This window comes from Coregonus lavaretus (assembly GCF_964263955.1).
Source record: "Coregonus lavaretus genome assembly, contig: HAP1_SCAFFOLD_3214, whole genome shotgun sequence".
NCBI lineage: Eukaryota > Metazoa > Chordata > Actinopteri > Salmoniformes > Salmonidae > Coregonus > Coregonus lavaretus.
In genome coordinates, this window is record NW_028163357.1 from 15,297 (window position 1) to 32,379 (window position 17,083).

The 17,083-nt window shown below is 41.6% G+C and overlaps 1 protein-coding gene across 1 annotated transcript in view; it reads right to left on the reverse strand.

Moving 5' to 3' along the window:
- The window catches only part of LOC311118212 (rho GTPase-activating protein 9-like), a gene marked incomplete at its 3' end in the record, with an annotated part of 39,059 nt that overhangs the window by 14,106 nt on the left and 7,870 nt on the right, over positions 1-17,083 (reverse strand). The window contains exons 2-6 of the mRNA XM_084193057.1: positions 15,834-15,955; positions 4,212-4,642; positions 3,069-3,261; positions 2,686-2,904; positions 2,269-2,435 (exon numbers count right to left, since the gene is read on the reverse strand). Of these exons, the coding sequence (XP_084049183.1) occupies positions 2,269-2,435; positions 2,686-2,904; positions 3,069-3,261; positions 4,212-4,496 (864 nt within the window). The remainder of the gene's footprint in view (positions 1-2,268; positions 2,436-2,685; positions 2,905-3,068; positions 3,262-4,211; positions 4,643-15,833; positions 15,956-17,083) is intronic.

The window sequence follows — 17,083 nt, forward strand, 5'->3', positions numbered from 1 at the left end:
CAGCTAGCACTGCGATGCAGTGCCTTAGACCACTGCGCCACTCGGGAGTCATAAACAGTCTATCATGAGAGATTAGGGATAGTTGTTATTATATCATCTGATCATTATTCCATGCATGACAGCGATAGAAGAGTTGGCTACAGCACATACGCTATCGAAGTTCCCACTAGTCTATCCCTTGTCCTGTCTGAGTGTGTCTTCTTCAGTGGTGTAGTGCAAATTTTTTTAGGTGCGGGAGCGCAACTGTTTTTTAAAATGACATAATTTCTCAATAGAAATGTGTACCGACAGATGCAGCCTATTGAATATCATTCTAGAATATGACAGATGCAGCCTATTGAATATCATTCTAGAATATGACAGATGTAGCCTATTGAATATCATTCTAGAATATGACAGATGCAGCCTATTGAATATCATTCTAGAATATGACAGATGTAGCCTATTGAATATCATTCTAGAATATGACAGATGCAGCCTATTGAATATCATTCTAGAATATGACAGATGCAGCCTATTGAATATCATTCTAGAATATGACAGATGTAGCCTATTGAATATCATTCTAGAATATGACAGATGTAGCCTATTTAATATCATTCTAGAATATGACAGATGTAGCCTATTGAATATCATTCTAGAATATGACAGATGTAGCCTATTGACTATCATTCTAGAATATGACAGATGCAGCCTATTGAATATCATTCTAGAATATGACAGATGTAGCCTATTGAATATCATTCTAGAATATGACAGATATAGCCTATTGAATATCATTCTAGAATATGACAGATGCAGCCTATTGAATATCATTCTAGAATATGACAGATGCAGCCTATTAAATATCATTCTAGAATATGACAGATGTAGCCTATTGAATATCATTCTAGAATATGACAGATGTAGCCTATTGAATATCATTCTAGAATATGACAGATGTAGCCTATTAAATATCATTCTAGAATATGAATATGCATAAAATGCATCCTCCAATTGCAACGTCTGCCTGTGCCCACAACATATTGTCTCAAATGTTTAAAACCCTCAATCACCAAGTTAGGTATCTCTAACTTCAAAATAGGCCAATATCACTGTCAATCGTGAATGATAATTCTTCACATTTTACCAGTGAAATGACAAAACTGCATCTCCACGCCAATCGTTTGATTGATCTCAATTAGTGTCATGGGAATATGCATTTAGATCTTCTGGAATTACGGTTTGGTGAGCGAATTAGAGAAGATAGTGTTAACAAACTATTAGCCTTTCTTGTATTTTGTCTCAATCAAAGCATATATCCTGCCTATTGACTTTTGGCACATGAGAAAAGAAATGTGACTATTCAGCTTCGGCTAACCATCCTAAAATCTCACTAGAAATTAGGTGTTTTTGGTGTAACAGTCATGTTATAGGCCTACTATGCTATGCTATTATATTCGGTTCTGTTATGTAAAATACTCATTCATCATTATGTGATCTCAGCTTCAGAAATAATTTTCCAGAAATATTTTTACCAGCTCCGTGTCTTCTCAAATTGGAAAAAGGTGAGGGTGCGCCAGCACTATATCCCTGGTCTTGTTCCAAACTATCTTAATTACAGTAGCATAGCTCTCGCCCCTGTCCTGTCCTGTCTCTGTGTGTGTCCTGTGTGTGTCCTGTCTCTGTGTGTGTCCTGTGTGTGTGTGTATGTTTATGTGTCTCTCTCTCTGTGGGTGTCCTGTCTGTGTGTGTGTGTCCTGTCCTGTGTGTGTGTCCTGTCTGTGTGTGTGTCCTGTGTATGTCTGTGTGAGTCCTGTCTCTATGTGTGTCCTGTGTGTGTGTGTGTGTGTCCTGTCCTGTGTGTTTGTGTCCTGTCCTGTGTGTGTGTCCTGTCCTGTGTGTGTGTCCTGTCTGTGTGTGTGTCCTGTGTATGTCTGTGTGAGTCCTGTCTCTATGTGTGTCCTGTGTGTGTGTGTGTGTCCTGTCCTGTGTGTGTGTCCTGTCTGTGTGTGTGTCCTGTGTATGTCTGTGTGTGTGTGTCCTGTCCTGTGTGTGTGTCCTGTCCTGTGTGTGTGTCCTGTCTGTGTGTGTGTCCTGTGTATGTCTGTGTGAGTCCTGTCTCTATGTGTGTCCTGTGTGTGTGTGTGTGTCCTGTCCTGTGTGTGAGTCCTGTCTCTATGTGTGTCCTGTGTGTGTGTGTGTGTGTCCTGTCCTGTGTGTGTGTCCTGTCCTGTGTGTGTTTGTGTCCTGTCTGTGTGTGTGTTGGCCCTCTTGGCCCACTCTTACCTGCAGATGGCTGTTTCTGCGGGTGGCCTCGGCCACGTCCCACTGGCTAAGGGACCTGGCAACACCCCCGATGGGTGTACGCCGTCCACTCAGTCCCATCCCGACCCCCATCTCCCCCACCTCGATCTCCTCGTAAGGGTTCTGGGGCAGGTTGCTGAAGCTCTTAGCTGGAGGACCACAATCGATTATTGTTTAATTGTCCTGTTGTCTCCGGCTGCTGCAGCCTTCTATGTACTAAGTAGCGGCTATTTTGAAGAAGGGTCTTGTAGCACTGACTGTAATATGTGGTTGCTATTCCCTACTAAACGTAGTTTAATGCACTAACTGTAAGTCACTCTGGAGAAGAGCGTCAGCTAAATGACTAAAAGTAAATAAAAAAAGAATGTATAAAATAAATCAAATCAAATCAAATCTTACTACGGGGGATGGGGGCCGAGGGGCCCATGGAGGTCTGGGGGCCCCCAGGGACCAGCAAGTGTCCTGGGGAGGAGGTAGCGGTGTAGGAGGGGAGGGCAGGGAGGGGCATGGTGGGGAATCCCCCTCCTCCCAGACTGGGGGTAGGGCTGTGGCTGTTGACTCCCCTAAAGGCACTGTGAGAGTTGAGGTCCTCCATTGACCGACAGAAGGTTTTGGGCACTGTGGAGGAGGAAGAGAGGAGGAGGAGGAGAGTGAGAAAAGATCTCTTTGTGTTTTTACACACCAATTACATGTTTGTATTACCAAAGGGACCATGGAGATCAATTGACCATGGGCCACACACGCATGGGATACCCCACCCCCTCCCCCTCACACTAACGTACCTGAGTACTGGTTGTTAGAGCAGAGAGAGAGAGATGACTGTAGCTGCAGTCTCATGTTGGCATGGTTACACATGCTGTTGTTGGCATTTTGTTGTTGTGCTACTGATGACAGAGGAGCGATGGGTACCTCCACTACGTACGTAGCCGGGACATACAGGGGCTTGGCTTTACTGGCTGCCCCGATCCTCCGCACCTGGTAATAATAAGAAATGACACACCTGGTAATAATAAGAAATGATACTCCTGGTAATAATAAGAAATGATACTCCTGGTAATAATAAGAAATGATACTCCTGGTAATAATAAGAAATGATTCTCCTGGTAATAATAAGAAATGATTCTCCTGGTAATAATAAGAAATGACACACCTTGTTATAATAAGAAATTATACATCTGGTAATAAATAATACATAGAAAAATAAATTATTCATGCCATTGAGAGGTACAAGCAGTTTTAGCCAAAGTAACAGTACAGTACAGTGAATGCATAGGCTAGATATAAAAACATTCACTCAGCCCCCCTTCCAGCATTTGGGGAACATCCCACGCTGTTCACACCCCTCTTGAGAGAACATTTTGTAGGTTTAAAGCTTATTTCCTGCAATTCTACACGTTTTGTCATGGGCATGTCGTGAAGAGAACATTTAGCAGTTTTAAAGCTAATTTTCTTGCAATTCTATACATTTTGCCATGTCTAATGTGTATTCATGTCATATTTGAGTGACACAAACATTACTACAAAATCTATGGCCTAAAATCCCTAGCTAAATTTTTTTTTATCTGATATGGGCTAGTTGATCTGGAAATTTCTGACAAGTTATAAATAGCTCTCTAAGGTATGCAATGACCGACATGACAAGAGGAAAACTGATGATCCACAACCCAATTTCGAAATTGCACCATGTGCATTCTACTATTACAACTTTCGAGAGTAAGTTGGAAGCCGGACTTAGTTCCAAAAAAAAAAAAAAAAAAAAGCCTGCCTACACAAAGTTTGGGAAACACAAAATCCTCTGACCACATGGATTTTGTTCTTGGTTAAGAGGTTGTGTTACCACGTGGGACACGCGGGTTTCAAATCGCACCGGTCACACTAGCATCATAGTCTATGCCAACTTAGCCACACAGTCAGGACCTCCTTACCTGCCACCAGTCAGTGTTAGTCTTCCTCAGCAGAATAAAGCGCTCCCCCTCTCGGATGCAGACATGTCGTCCGTCTGCCCCGCGGTACTGATAGTCGTACTGCGATTCCAGCACCACCGTGCCACTGGGGACACCACACCCCACGGACACGCTCACACCGCTGCTCACACTGCCACTGCTCCCCCTACTGGACACACTGTCCACACTGGTAGTTCTCCCCCTGGTGGAGGCAGAGGGCATGGCGGGTGAGGCTACCATGGAGCGACGCCAGCTTCCTGACAGCATGGCGGATGCTAGCTCTGACTTGGCCCGGCTGGGTCTCAGTGGGGGGTGTTTTGGGTGAGAGGATAGGTGACAAGGGTGATGGTGGGGATGGTAGGGACGCTGGCACAGGGCACCGACGACAACTGGAGCGAGGCCAGCGCCATGCTCTGAAACACAAACAAACAGAACAGAACTGGGTTAGTGTGAAAATGGGATATCTATGGCAAGCATCACAGATCCATCCATCTGATAATCTCAGAGCCCTTTATTAATCTTAGAACTATTCAGCAAATGTTACAGATACACACCATTCACTCTCATAAAAAACACCAAGTAGTAATTGTTTTATAAAGCAATTGTATTCTAAAAAAAAGAGGGTATTGCCATTTATTTGCAATCATTCATTTGTTTAATCACTCACGCGTTTAGAGAGAGAAATAAAAACAGTTGTTCGACCGACCAGAAGCCAAACACACACACACCCCTGCCCTGACCATTCTCCCTTACAAAGCCAACAGAACATCCCTCTGAGAGTAGTCTTAGTACCAGAGAGACTGATGGGCACAGAGGGAATTAAGAGAGCGAGAGAGAGAGGGAGAGATACATGTTGTCCCTGTGGATGTGCTGCAATGCTCCCTCTTACCCTCTGACTCCTGACTGCTGAGCCACCATTAGCCATGACCGTGAGAGAGGCCAGCTCTGAGCTCCTCTACTCATCACACCCTCACGTGCAGATGCACGCACACACACACACACACACACACACACACACACACACACACACACACACACACACACACACACACACACACACACACACACACATACACACACGTACACACACACACACACACAGCTCTGTGGCCGTGCCTTCAGACCAAGGCAGGCTCGGTGGCAGAGAGAGGAGAAGGGGGAGGAGGGCGGTGGATTCTCTCTCTCTTTCTCTCTCTCATTTAATTTTCAATTTATGCTTTATTGGCATGGGAAACATATGTTAACATTGCCAAAGCAAGTGAAGTAGATAGTAAACAAAAGTGAAATAAATGTCAAATATCATAAAAAAATATTTTATATATGCAGTGTTGTAACAATGTGCAAATAGTTAAAGTACAAATGGGAAAATAAATAAACATAAATATGGGTTGTATTTACAATGGTGTTTGTTCTTCACTAGTTGCCCTTTTCTTGTGGCAACAGGTCACAAATATTGCTGCTGTGATGGCACACTGTGGTATTTCACCCAGTAGATATGGGAGTTTATCAAAATTGGGTTTGTTTCTGAATTCTTTGTGGATCTGTGTAATCTGAGGGAAATATGTGTCTCTAATATGGTCATTCATTTGGCAGGAGGTTAGGAAGTGCAGCTCAGTTTCCACCTCATTTTGTAGGCAGTGTGCACATAGTCTGTCTTCTCTTGAGAGCCAGGTCTGCCTACGGCGGCCTTTCTCAATAGCAAGTCTATGTTCACTGAGTCTGTACATAGTCAAAGCTTTCCTTAAGTTTGGGTCAGTCACAGTGGTCAGGTATTCTGCCACTGTGTACTCTCTGTTTATGGCCAAATAGCATTCTAGTTTTCTCTGTTTGTTTGTTAATTCTTTCCAATGTGTCAAGTAATTCTCTTTTTGTTTTCTCATGATTTGGTTGGGTCTAATTGTGTTGTTGTTGTTGTCCTGGGGCTCTGTGGGGTCTGTTTGTGTTTGTGAACAGAGCCCCGGGACCAGCTTGCTTAGGGGACTCTTCTCCAAGATCATCTCTCTGTAGGTGATGGCTTTTTAATGGAAGGTTTGGGAATCGCTTCCTTTTAAGTGGTTATAGAATTTGGCTCTTGCCTTGTCTCTCAGATCGTTCACAGCTTTGTGGAAGTTACCTGTGGCGCTGATGTTGAGGCCGAGGTATGTATCGTTTTAACCGCACACTTGTTGTTTGTGTACATGGATTTTATAATGTTGTATGTTTTTCCCCCAACACCACTGTCCATCAATTTGTATAGCAGACCCTCATGCCAAATTGAGTCAAAAACTTTTTTGAAATAAACAAAGCATGAGAAGACTTTGCCTTTGTTTTGGTTTGTTTGTTTGTCAATTAGGGTGTGCAGGGTGAATACGTGGTCTGTCGTACGGTAATTTGGTAAAAAGACAATTTGACATTTGCTCAGTACATTGTTTTCACTGAGGAAATGAACTAGTCTGCTGTTAATGATAATCATGTATATTTTTTTTGATGTTTGTTCTTTGTTATAGGGCCAGAAAGATTGGAGAAGTGGTTTACCCATACATCTCCATTTTGGATAGATAGCTCTTCGTGTTGTTGTTTGTTAAGTGTTTTCCAATTTTCCCAGAAGTGGTTAGAGTCTATGGATTCTTCAATTACATTGAGCTGATTTCTAACGTGCTGTTCCTTCTTTTTCCGTAGTGTATTTCTGTATTGTTTTAAAGATTCACCATAGTGAAGGCGTAGGCTCAGGTTTTCTGGGTCTCTATGTTTTTGGTTGGATAGGTTTCTCAATTTCTTTCTTAGGTTTTTGGATTCTTCATCAAACCATTTATCACTGTTGTTACTTTTCTTTGGTTTTCTGTTAGAGATTTTTAGATTTGATAGGGAAGCTGAGAGGTCAAATATACTGTTTAGGTTTTCTACTGCCAAGTTTACACCTTCACTATTACAGTGGAACGTTTTGTCCAGGAAGTTGTCTAGAATGGATTGAATTTGTTGTTGCCTAATTGTTTTTTGGTAGGTTTCGACACGACTTTCCTTCCATCTATAGTATTTCTTAATATTATTCAGTTCCTTTGGCTTTGATGCCTTATGATTGAGTATTGCTCTGTTCAAGTAGACTGTGATTTTGCTGTGGTCTGATAGGGGTGTCAGTGGGCTGACTGTGAACGCTCTGAGAGACTCTGGGTTGAGGTCAGTGATAAAGTAGTCTACAGTACTACTGCCAAGAGATGAGCTATAGGTGTACCTACCATAGGATTCCCCTCGAAGCCTACCATTGACTATGTACATACCCAGTGTGCGACAGAGCTGCAGGAGTCGTGACCCATTTTTGTTGGTTATGTTGTCGTAGTTGTGCCTAGGGGGGCATATGGGGGAGGGAATGCTGTCACCTCCAGGTAGGTGTTTGTCCCCCTGTGTGCTGAGGGTGTCAGGTTCTTGTCAATTTCTGGCATTTAGGTCACCACAGACTAGTACATGTCCCTGGGTCTGGAAATGATTGATTTCACCCTCCAGGATGGAGAAGCTGTCTTCATTAAAGTATGGGGATTCTAGTGGGTGGATATATGTAGCACACAGCAGGACATCTCTCTCTCTCTCTCATAATCCACAGCACAGCAGCGTATTAACAAAGCACAATAATCTGTGACCCGACTCATGCCTTGGAGAATTACCGTAAAACCCTCCATACTGACTCATACCTTGGAGAATTACCGTAAAACCCTCCATACTGACTCATGCCTTGGAGAATTACCGTAAAACCTTCCATACTTACTCATGGCTTTTTCTCCTTATGAGGCTGCTTCCCACAGACAATGTCAACCCATTGGTCCAAACAAGAATGACGCTGCTTTCCACTTTGTTTGTTAATATAAGTCATTCTATTTCTAGGATTCCAACAGTTAACCCAAATGTTTTGATCTATATCGCATGTCAAAGCGCAATCGCAATATTGGATTTAAAAAAATCGCACTTTGAAAGTTTGTGTGTATGTGTTCTGTTGTAGTGTACACCTGAACCAGCTGACAAGAGTAAGCACAGCAGGTATAGCATGAAAGCTGATGGGATTCCCAACTACCTCACACATCCACAGTCCTTCTGCTACCCTGCATGGATCCACAAATGGAACAATTCATTACATGGTACAATTCAGTTTGGATCCATGCTATAGTGCTGCATCTATCTATTGACTATGTCTGTCTGTGTGTCTGTCTACAGTCAGGTAAAAAATGATTGGCACCCATAATAATCTCTTTCTCTGAGGAATTGTATTAGTATAAAATAATATAGTTTCCCTTTTTTTGCATACAATATAGCTCAGTATTTGTATGATTTATTTTATATAGTATTTATTGCTCATATTTATCAAGGGTGCCAATAATTTTGAACCTGACTTTCTATCTATCTACAGTGCCTTCAGAAAGTATTCATACCCCTTGACTTATTCCACATTTTGTTGTGTTACAGCCTAAATTCAAAATGGATTAAATAGATTTTCTTTGTGCAACATTTGCCCATTAGTCTTTTCAAAATTCTTCAAGCTTTGTCAAATTGGTTGTTGATCATTGCTCCGCAACTATTTTCAGGTCTTGCCATTGATTTTCAAGTAGATTTAAGTCAAAACTGTAACTCGGCCACTCAGGAACATTCACTGTCTTATTGGTAAGCAACTCCAGTGTATATTTGGCCTTGTGTTTTAGGTTATTGTCCTGCTGAAAGGTGAATTAATCTCCCAGTGTCTGGTGGAAAGCAGACTGAATCAGATTTTCCTCTAGGATTTTGCCTGTGCTTAGTTCCATTACGTTTCTTTATTATTATGAAAAAGTCCCGACTCCTTAATGATTACAAGCATACCCATAACATGATACAGCCACCACTATGCTTGAAAATATGGAAAGTGGTACTCAGTGATGTGTTACATTTTAGTCATTTAGCAGACGCTCTTATCCACAGTGAGTGCATACATTATTTTTGTATTTTATTTTTCATACTGGCCCCCCGTGGGAATCGAACCCACAACCCTGGCGTTGCAAACACCATGCTCTACCAACTGAGCTACATCCCTGCCAGCCATTCCCTCCCCTACCCTGGACGACGCTGCGCCAATTGTGCGCCGCCCCATGGGTCTCCCGGTCGCGGCCGGCTACGACAGAGCCTGGATTCGAACCAAGATCTCTAGTGGCACAGCTAGCACTGCGATGCAGTGCCTTAGACCACTGCGCCACTCGGGAGAACGAGTGGTGTATTGGATTTGCCCCAAACATAACACTTTGTATTCAGGACAAAAAGCTAATTGCTTAGCCAAATTTTTTGCAGTATTACTTTAGTGCCTTGTTGCAAACAGGATGCATGTTTTGGAATGTTTTTATTCTGTACAGGCTTCTTTCTTTTCCCTCTGTCAATTAGGTTAGTATTGTGGAGTAACTACAATGTTGTTGATCCATCCTCAGTTTTCTCCTATCACAGCCATTAAACTCTGTATCTGTTTTAAAGTCACCATTGGCCTTATGGTGAACTCCTTGAGCGGTTTCCTTCCTCTACGGCAACTGAGTTAGGAAGGACGCCTGTATCTTTGTAGTGACTGGGTGTATTGATACACCATCCAAAGTGTAATTAATAACTTCACCATGCTCAAAGACATATTCAATGTCTGTTTTTTTACATTTTTACCCATCTACCAATAGGTGTCCTTCTTTGCGAGGAATTGGACAACCTCCCTGGTCTTTGTGGTTGAATCTGTGTTTGAAATTCAATGCTCGACTGAGGGACCTTACAGATAATTGTATGTATGGGGTACAGAGATGAGGTAGTCATTCCAAAATCATGTTAAACAATATTATTGCACACAGAGTGAGTCCAACTTGTTATGTGACTTGTTAAGCACATTTTTACTCCTGAACTTATTTAGGCTTGCCATAACAAAAAGGGTTGAATACTTACTGACTCAAGACATTTCAGCTTTTATTAATTTATAAAAATGTCGAAAACATAATTCCACTTTGACGTTATGGGGTATTGTGTGTAGGCCAGTGACAAAAAACATCTAAATGTAATCCATTTTAAATTCAGGCTGTAACACATCAATCTATACTCCATCTATCTACACTACATGACCAAAAGTATGTGGACACCTGCTTGTCGAACATACAGTGGCTTGCGAAAGTATTCACCCTCCTTGGCATTTTTCCTATTTTGTTGCCTTACAACCTGGAATTAAAATATATGTTTTGGAGGTTTGTATCATTTGATTTACACAAAATGTCTACCAACTTGAAGATGCAAAATATTTTTTCTTGTGAAACAAACAAGAAATAAAACAAAAAAACAGAATACTTGAGCGTGCATAACTATTCAGGCCCGCAAACGGGTTTAATCCGGCCCGCAAGATGATAAAAAAATAAAATAATAATAATAATAATAATAATTTTGTAAAATATAAAAATGCGCTGCAATTTTTCAATAAAATAAACTGCTGTTCCAATTGCGTCCACTGGATGGCGCAATAGCAATTGTGTTAAGCAAGCAAACTGTTTATACCGGGGCAGAGCAAGTAGGTCAAGCACGTGCAGCCAATGAGCTACTTTGTTTTGCCCGCGATATTTATTACGGCTTCTACTTTTAACATTATGTGCTTTGGCACCCTCATTGCCCCAATATGTCTCTGTCAAAAAAGAGAAAAGTGGACGCAGAGTGCAGAGTGTTCCAAGAAAAATGGTCATCCTCCTATTTATTCACGGAATTGAATGGGAAAGCTGTATGTTTGGTGTGTTCAGAGCATGTTGCAGTGCTGAAAGAATATAACCTTCGTCGCCACTATGTGAGTCTTCATGCCGACAAATATGACAACTTTCAAGGACAGCGGAGATGAGAGAAGGTGAATGAACTGTTGGCGGGTCTGAAGAATCAGCAGTCTGTGTTTACTCACAGCCGAGACATCAGTGACGCTGCAGTGAAAGCTAGCTACCTCATTGCTAATGAAATCGCAGTGGCTTCAAAACCATTTAGTGAGGGTGAATTTGTAAAAACATGCATGATGAAGGCAGCGGAGATTGTGTGCCCTGAAAAGCGGCAGGCTTTTGCAAATATCAGCCTGACAAGAAACACAGTTGCAGACAGGATTTCCGATCTTTCAGTGGATTTGGACAGCCAGTTGAAGCAAAAAGTAAAGTCATTTATTGCGTTTTCGGTTGCAATTGATGAAAGCACGGACATTACAGATGTTGCACAACTGGCCATTTTCATCCGCGGAGTTGATGACACATTGACCGTCACCGAGGAGTTCGTGGAGTTGGTGCCGATGACAGATACAATCACAGCAGCTGATATTTTTACCGCACTCGTCGGCGCGCTGGACAGGGTCGGAGTGGACTGGTCCCGCGCTGTCAGCCTGGCTACAGATGGTGCGCATTATTTTTATCTACATTTCTGCCTGAGAAATGACACCCTGATATAGTTCTGTGATCTGTGAAACAGTTCTGTTAATCACTGAGGCATTGTGTGTTTGTGTGTTCTTTGTCCTCAGAACATTCAAATAACTTGAGGTGTTTTATGATTAATAGTGATGTTGTGCTTTTGGACACTGTCCTCAGGCTCCAGCTTTATGTTTATATGTTTTTATGTTGATGTGCTATTGTTTTTAATTGATTTTATTTTATTTGTATATTTAACCTATTCTTGACTCTGTGGTTCTTGCACTTGTTTGGGGAACAGGATTTCATTATTTTTATCTACATTTCTGCCTGAGAAATGACACCCTGATATAGTTCTGTGATCTGTGATATACTTCTGTGAATCACTGAGGCATTGTGTGTTTGTGTGTTCTTTGTCCTCAGAACTTTCAAATAACTTGAGGTGTTTTATGATTAATAGTGATGTTGTGCTTTTGGACACTGTCCTCAGGCTCCAGCTTTATGTTTATTTGTTTTTATGTTGATGTGCTATTGTTTTTAATTGATTTTATTTTATTTGTATATTTAACCTATTCTTGACTCTGTGGTTCTTGCACTTGTTTGGGGAACAGGATTTCATTATTTTTATCTACATTTCTGCCTGAGAAATGACACCCTGATATAGTTCTGTGATCTGTGAAACAGTTCTGTTAATCACTGAGGCATTGTGTGTTTGTGTGTTCTTTGTCCTCAGAACTTTCAAATAACTTGAGGTGTTTTATGATTAATAGTGATGTTGTGCTTTTGGACACTGTCCTCAGGCTCCAGCTTTATGTTTATATGTTTTTATGTTGATGTGCTATTGTTTTTAATTGATTTTATTTTATTTGTATATTTAACCTATTCTTGACTCTGTGGTTCTTGCACTTGTTTGGGGAACAGGATTTCATTATTTTTATCTACATTTCTGCCTGAGAAATGACACCCTGATATAGTTATGTGATCTGTGAAACAGTTCTGTTAATCACTGAGGCATTGTGTGTTTGTGTGTTCTTTTTCTTTAGAATTTTCAAATAAACTTGACGTGTTTTATGATTAATAGTGATGTTGTGCTTGTACTATTTTGGACACACTGTCCTCAGGCTCCAGATTTATGTTGTATGTTGATCGTATTAAAACAAAGAAAACAATCTGAAGTTGTTGTTTTTAAGTTATATATACCATGATTTTTCCGGTCCGGCCCACTTGGGAATAGATTTTCCTCCATGTGGCCCCTGAGCTAAAATGAGTTTGACACCCCTGTCCTAGACGTTTCCACTTCACAATAACAGCACTTACAGTTGACCAGGGCAGCTCTTTCAGGGCAGAAATTTGACGAACTGACTTGTTGGAAAGGTGGCATTCTATGACGGTGCCACGTTGAAAGTCACTGAGCTCTTCAGTAAGGCCATTCTAGTGCCAATGTTTGTCTATGGAGATTGCATGGCTGTGTGCTCGATTTTATACACCTGTCAGCAACGGGCGTGCCTGAAATAGCCGAATCCACTAATTTGAAGGGGTGTCCACACATACACTATACTGTATTTACGAAATTATCTATCTATCTATCTATCTAACTATGAGCCTCTTCACACTTACTAGACTTTTTGTAAAAATACCTTCATCTTATTACCATATTTTATAATATTATTCAAATGTAAACTTGTGTACTTGCTACATCTCAGCCGCTACCTCCGGAGGTACGACACTCGCCCAACAGTTGCCCCCCTTGGAGCAGGGCAGTGTGAACTGTCCTAGATGTAGCGTGTGACATAGTAAGAAATCAGCTGTAAAAAACGGGGGGCTATGATGGAACCAGATTATTTTTTATAATCAGGTCATATGGTTTTATAAATAAATCCTGGAAAAACTCCTGGCCCTAGGGAGGATGAAAACATGAAAACCCTTTACACAGACAAAGAGACAACAACTGCGATTGGACAAAAACTAACAGGGCTGAGCTTGCAGTATGCAGGGTTGCATGTGTAGGCCTTCCCAGCTAGCACATTTGGTTCCTCTGAAGTTGTGGGAACGTATGTTTTTGGTTTCCCATTGGTTCTGGGAATGAAATCATAAGTTTCCTGACCATTCTTTTTTTTACGTTCAGAGAACGGAAGTGAAAATTTGAAATCATAAGTTTCGCTGACCTATTTTTATTTTTTTACTTCAAAAATAGTAGCCTATTTGGAATATTAATGTTCTTTTTATTTTTATTTTTTGTGGGGGGATTAATGTTTTGGTTGCAGGGAGGTTCTGAGAGTGTTTTTACTATGGTTCCCTAAAAGTTTTCCTGGGAGGTTTTATTAACGTTCTGAGAATGGAAATTCTAGGTTATTAGAAGGTAAATACATAACGTTCTGAGAGCATGTTTCAATAAGACTTTTAATAACACTGCAGGCTTAGCTTGGATTAACTGTAAACTTGAAGCACTGATATGATACATGGATATTCATTTGCTTAGGCATTAATCATGCAAACACATACTTTTTTTATTGTGGCATAGTGTCAGTGAGTTTCAAACTTATGATCTTCTGTTCTCTAGCCATGGAATTAGTCCACAAGCACTCATTTAAGATCAGGTGTGGCCAATTAGTGAGCACGGCCAACACACCTGAACACACTTAACAAGATAGAGAGTTTTATTAACTTCTAAGAACGGAATGTGTGTTTTTAAATAACATTCTTAGAACGTTCTTTAAATGTTACTAATGTTTTCTTGTGGTTTTTATGGAAAGTTTTCTTAATGTTCTGAAAACATGGCTTTAAATAGAACCACGAGGAACCCTGCAGAAAATGTCATGCTGAAGTACTGAAATGTGTTGTTTCTTAACGTTCTCGGTACAATTTGATAACATTACTTTAAATAGAACCATGAGGAAACCTGTAGGAAACGATATGCTGAAGAACTGAAATTCCCCCCTAAGAAACATATGGTTCTCAGAACGTAATGTGCTAGCTGGGTATCCTGCACCATTCCAAGAACTTGTGGGAAGGTTGTATACAAAATAACCATAGGCTACCATGCTCTCACCAAGCTCTAAGAAACATATAGTTCTCAGAACGTTATGTTCTAGCTGGGTTTGCATCTGTAATTAAAAAGATACTCATACAGTATGTCAGCCCTATAGTGTTGATTGATTAATTCCAGTCAATCATTTTGGATTAAAAAAGGCCTAGGTAGCCTAGCAACAAGAAATGTGAATATAAACCAAAAATTTGATCACGTTCACAGTTTCTCAGAAACCAAATAAATGGGCCTATTTTAGGCTATGAAAACATGACGTTAAGTACCCAGATGGGATCAGAGCGGTTTCTCTAGGCTACATGCAGCTGGGCGAGAAAATAAACACTTTAATTTTCACATACATGCCTGTGAATCGATTCATTATTCAAGAGTGTAATATATTTTAGAATAAAAAAGTTTCTGTCATTGTTGAATAGTTTGTGCTTAACTGGCTAGTAATGGCTCAATTTGAGCTGCGGACCAAGAATGTTGCTTTGCCAGCCACAACGAAAGTTAAAGGCAAGGACGTAATGTGAATTGAAAAGTATAATTCTCCGTCGCCAGCCCACTCCTCAGACTCTCCTTCATAGTGGTAGTGGGACATAGGGCCTACGTCTAGACTTTTATCAGAGCTCTAGCCGTGGAGCTAGAAAACATCAAGATGCAGAATAGAACAGAACAGGGACAGGACAAGTACGAAAACAGGAAACCGCTTTCAGAGCAGCAGAACACAAAGTGTACGTTGAGGTCGTCTCGTTCGCCTCATCCCTTCTTACCACCGTCTTATCTCTCGACACTGGCGGCCATTGCTATGTCTTTCCCTCTTAATTACCACAATGAGTGAAATTAGGACATGACTCACCCTGTTACGACCATGTTGGCCAATATGAATAGGTTATAGCATGGAGAGAGACAGAGATAGGTTGGCCAATATGAATAGGTTATAGCATGGAGAGAGAGAGAGAGAGAGAGAGAGAGAGAGAGAGAGAGAGAGAGAGAGAGAGAGAGAGACAGGTTGAGACTACTCTCTCGTGACAGACTATTTATATAAATGCAGTTGGCCAATGTGTGCGAGATTTGGTTCTGGGTTCTGAAAATAGATACTAAAGTCCTACACCCAGAGAAACACCCAGAGAAACACCCAGATAGTGCATGACTGTGTGTATATTTAGCGCATGCATACATGTGAGAAAAATACGTGGACCTACTCACCATGTCTGTGGTCAGTCTTGATGTCAGCTGGTCAGCTCCAATGAGTCATACAGAAGAAGAGGAGGAGGTTCTATGATGCAATCTGCCTCAGTAACCACCCAGCTGGCCAGTCAACAGTCAACCTTCCAAACCAATTAAGACACATTGGACTGGTCAGTCACACGTTAGCCTAGAGTCTGATCACTGGCAGATGGGATAGGATTAGGGGACTACCCAATGAGGAGTTAAGGAGGCTAGTGGCAATGCCAACTCACACACATACCAAGGCACACACGAACGCACGCTCGCACACACACACCATCTCACTCTTAATCGTAGTTGACTGATCTTGGATCAACTCAGTGAACTCCAAGTCACCCTGTGCTACCCTCCCATAAAGCACCAATTTACCTAGAGAGAGAGAGAGAGAGAGTCCAACTAAATACACCAACTAATGCATGTAGGGCAGAATTAGGCCCTTTGAGGAGAGGAGAGGAGAGGAGAGGAGAGGAGAGGAGAGGAGAGGAGAGGAGAGGAGAGGAGAGGAGAGGAGAGGAGAGGAGAGGAGAGGAGAGGAAGAGGAGAGGAAGAGGAGAGGGAGAGAAACAGAGAGAGACACTAGCCAGGCCTCTGGCCCACAGTCCCGTGCCGCGTGCAGCCCCAGCACAGCACAGCTCTCCGTAAATTGGTTCGCCTCATTGATCATTGATCCATGCTCACAGCTGTGAGCTGATTGGCCAACAGAACTGGACCTTACAGCTCTAACATCCTTACAACTCTAACTAACTCCAACTAGAACAAAGAACACGAAGCAATGAACATTTGGGAAAGTAATGTGATGTGTCACTGCCACTCTGAAATCACATCAGATTTATGTGATGTGGTGGTATGAACATAGAAATAAAACTGGAAACCCCATTCCAGTCAATGGGTCTGTGATGGAAGTCTAATTCTATGGGTATGTGTGAGTCGTCCTTGGTTATCACGCCAGACTCATAGACCCACAGAGACACAATGTATTATCTTACTTCATTTCTATTGGCTGATCTTTCAGAGAGGAGGAAGTAGAAGAGGAAGATAGTGAATTAGGAACTTCAAAAGGAATTTCTCACACACACAGACACACACACACACAGACACACACACACACAGGCACATTCATGCGCACACAGGCACACATACAGGCACACATACATGTTCTTTCGTCCTAACTGCTAGACTGGAGCTGCTGTTTTACCCTTCTGATGTGCCAGGGATCATGGATTAGATTA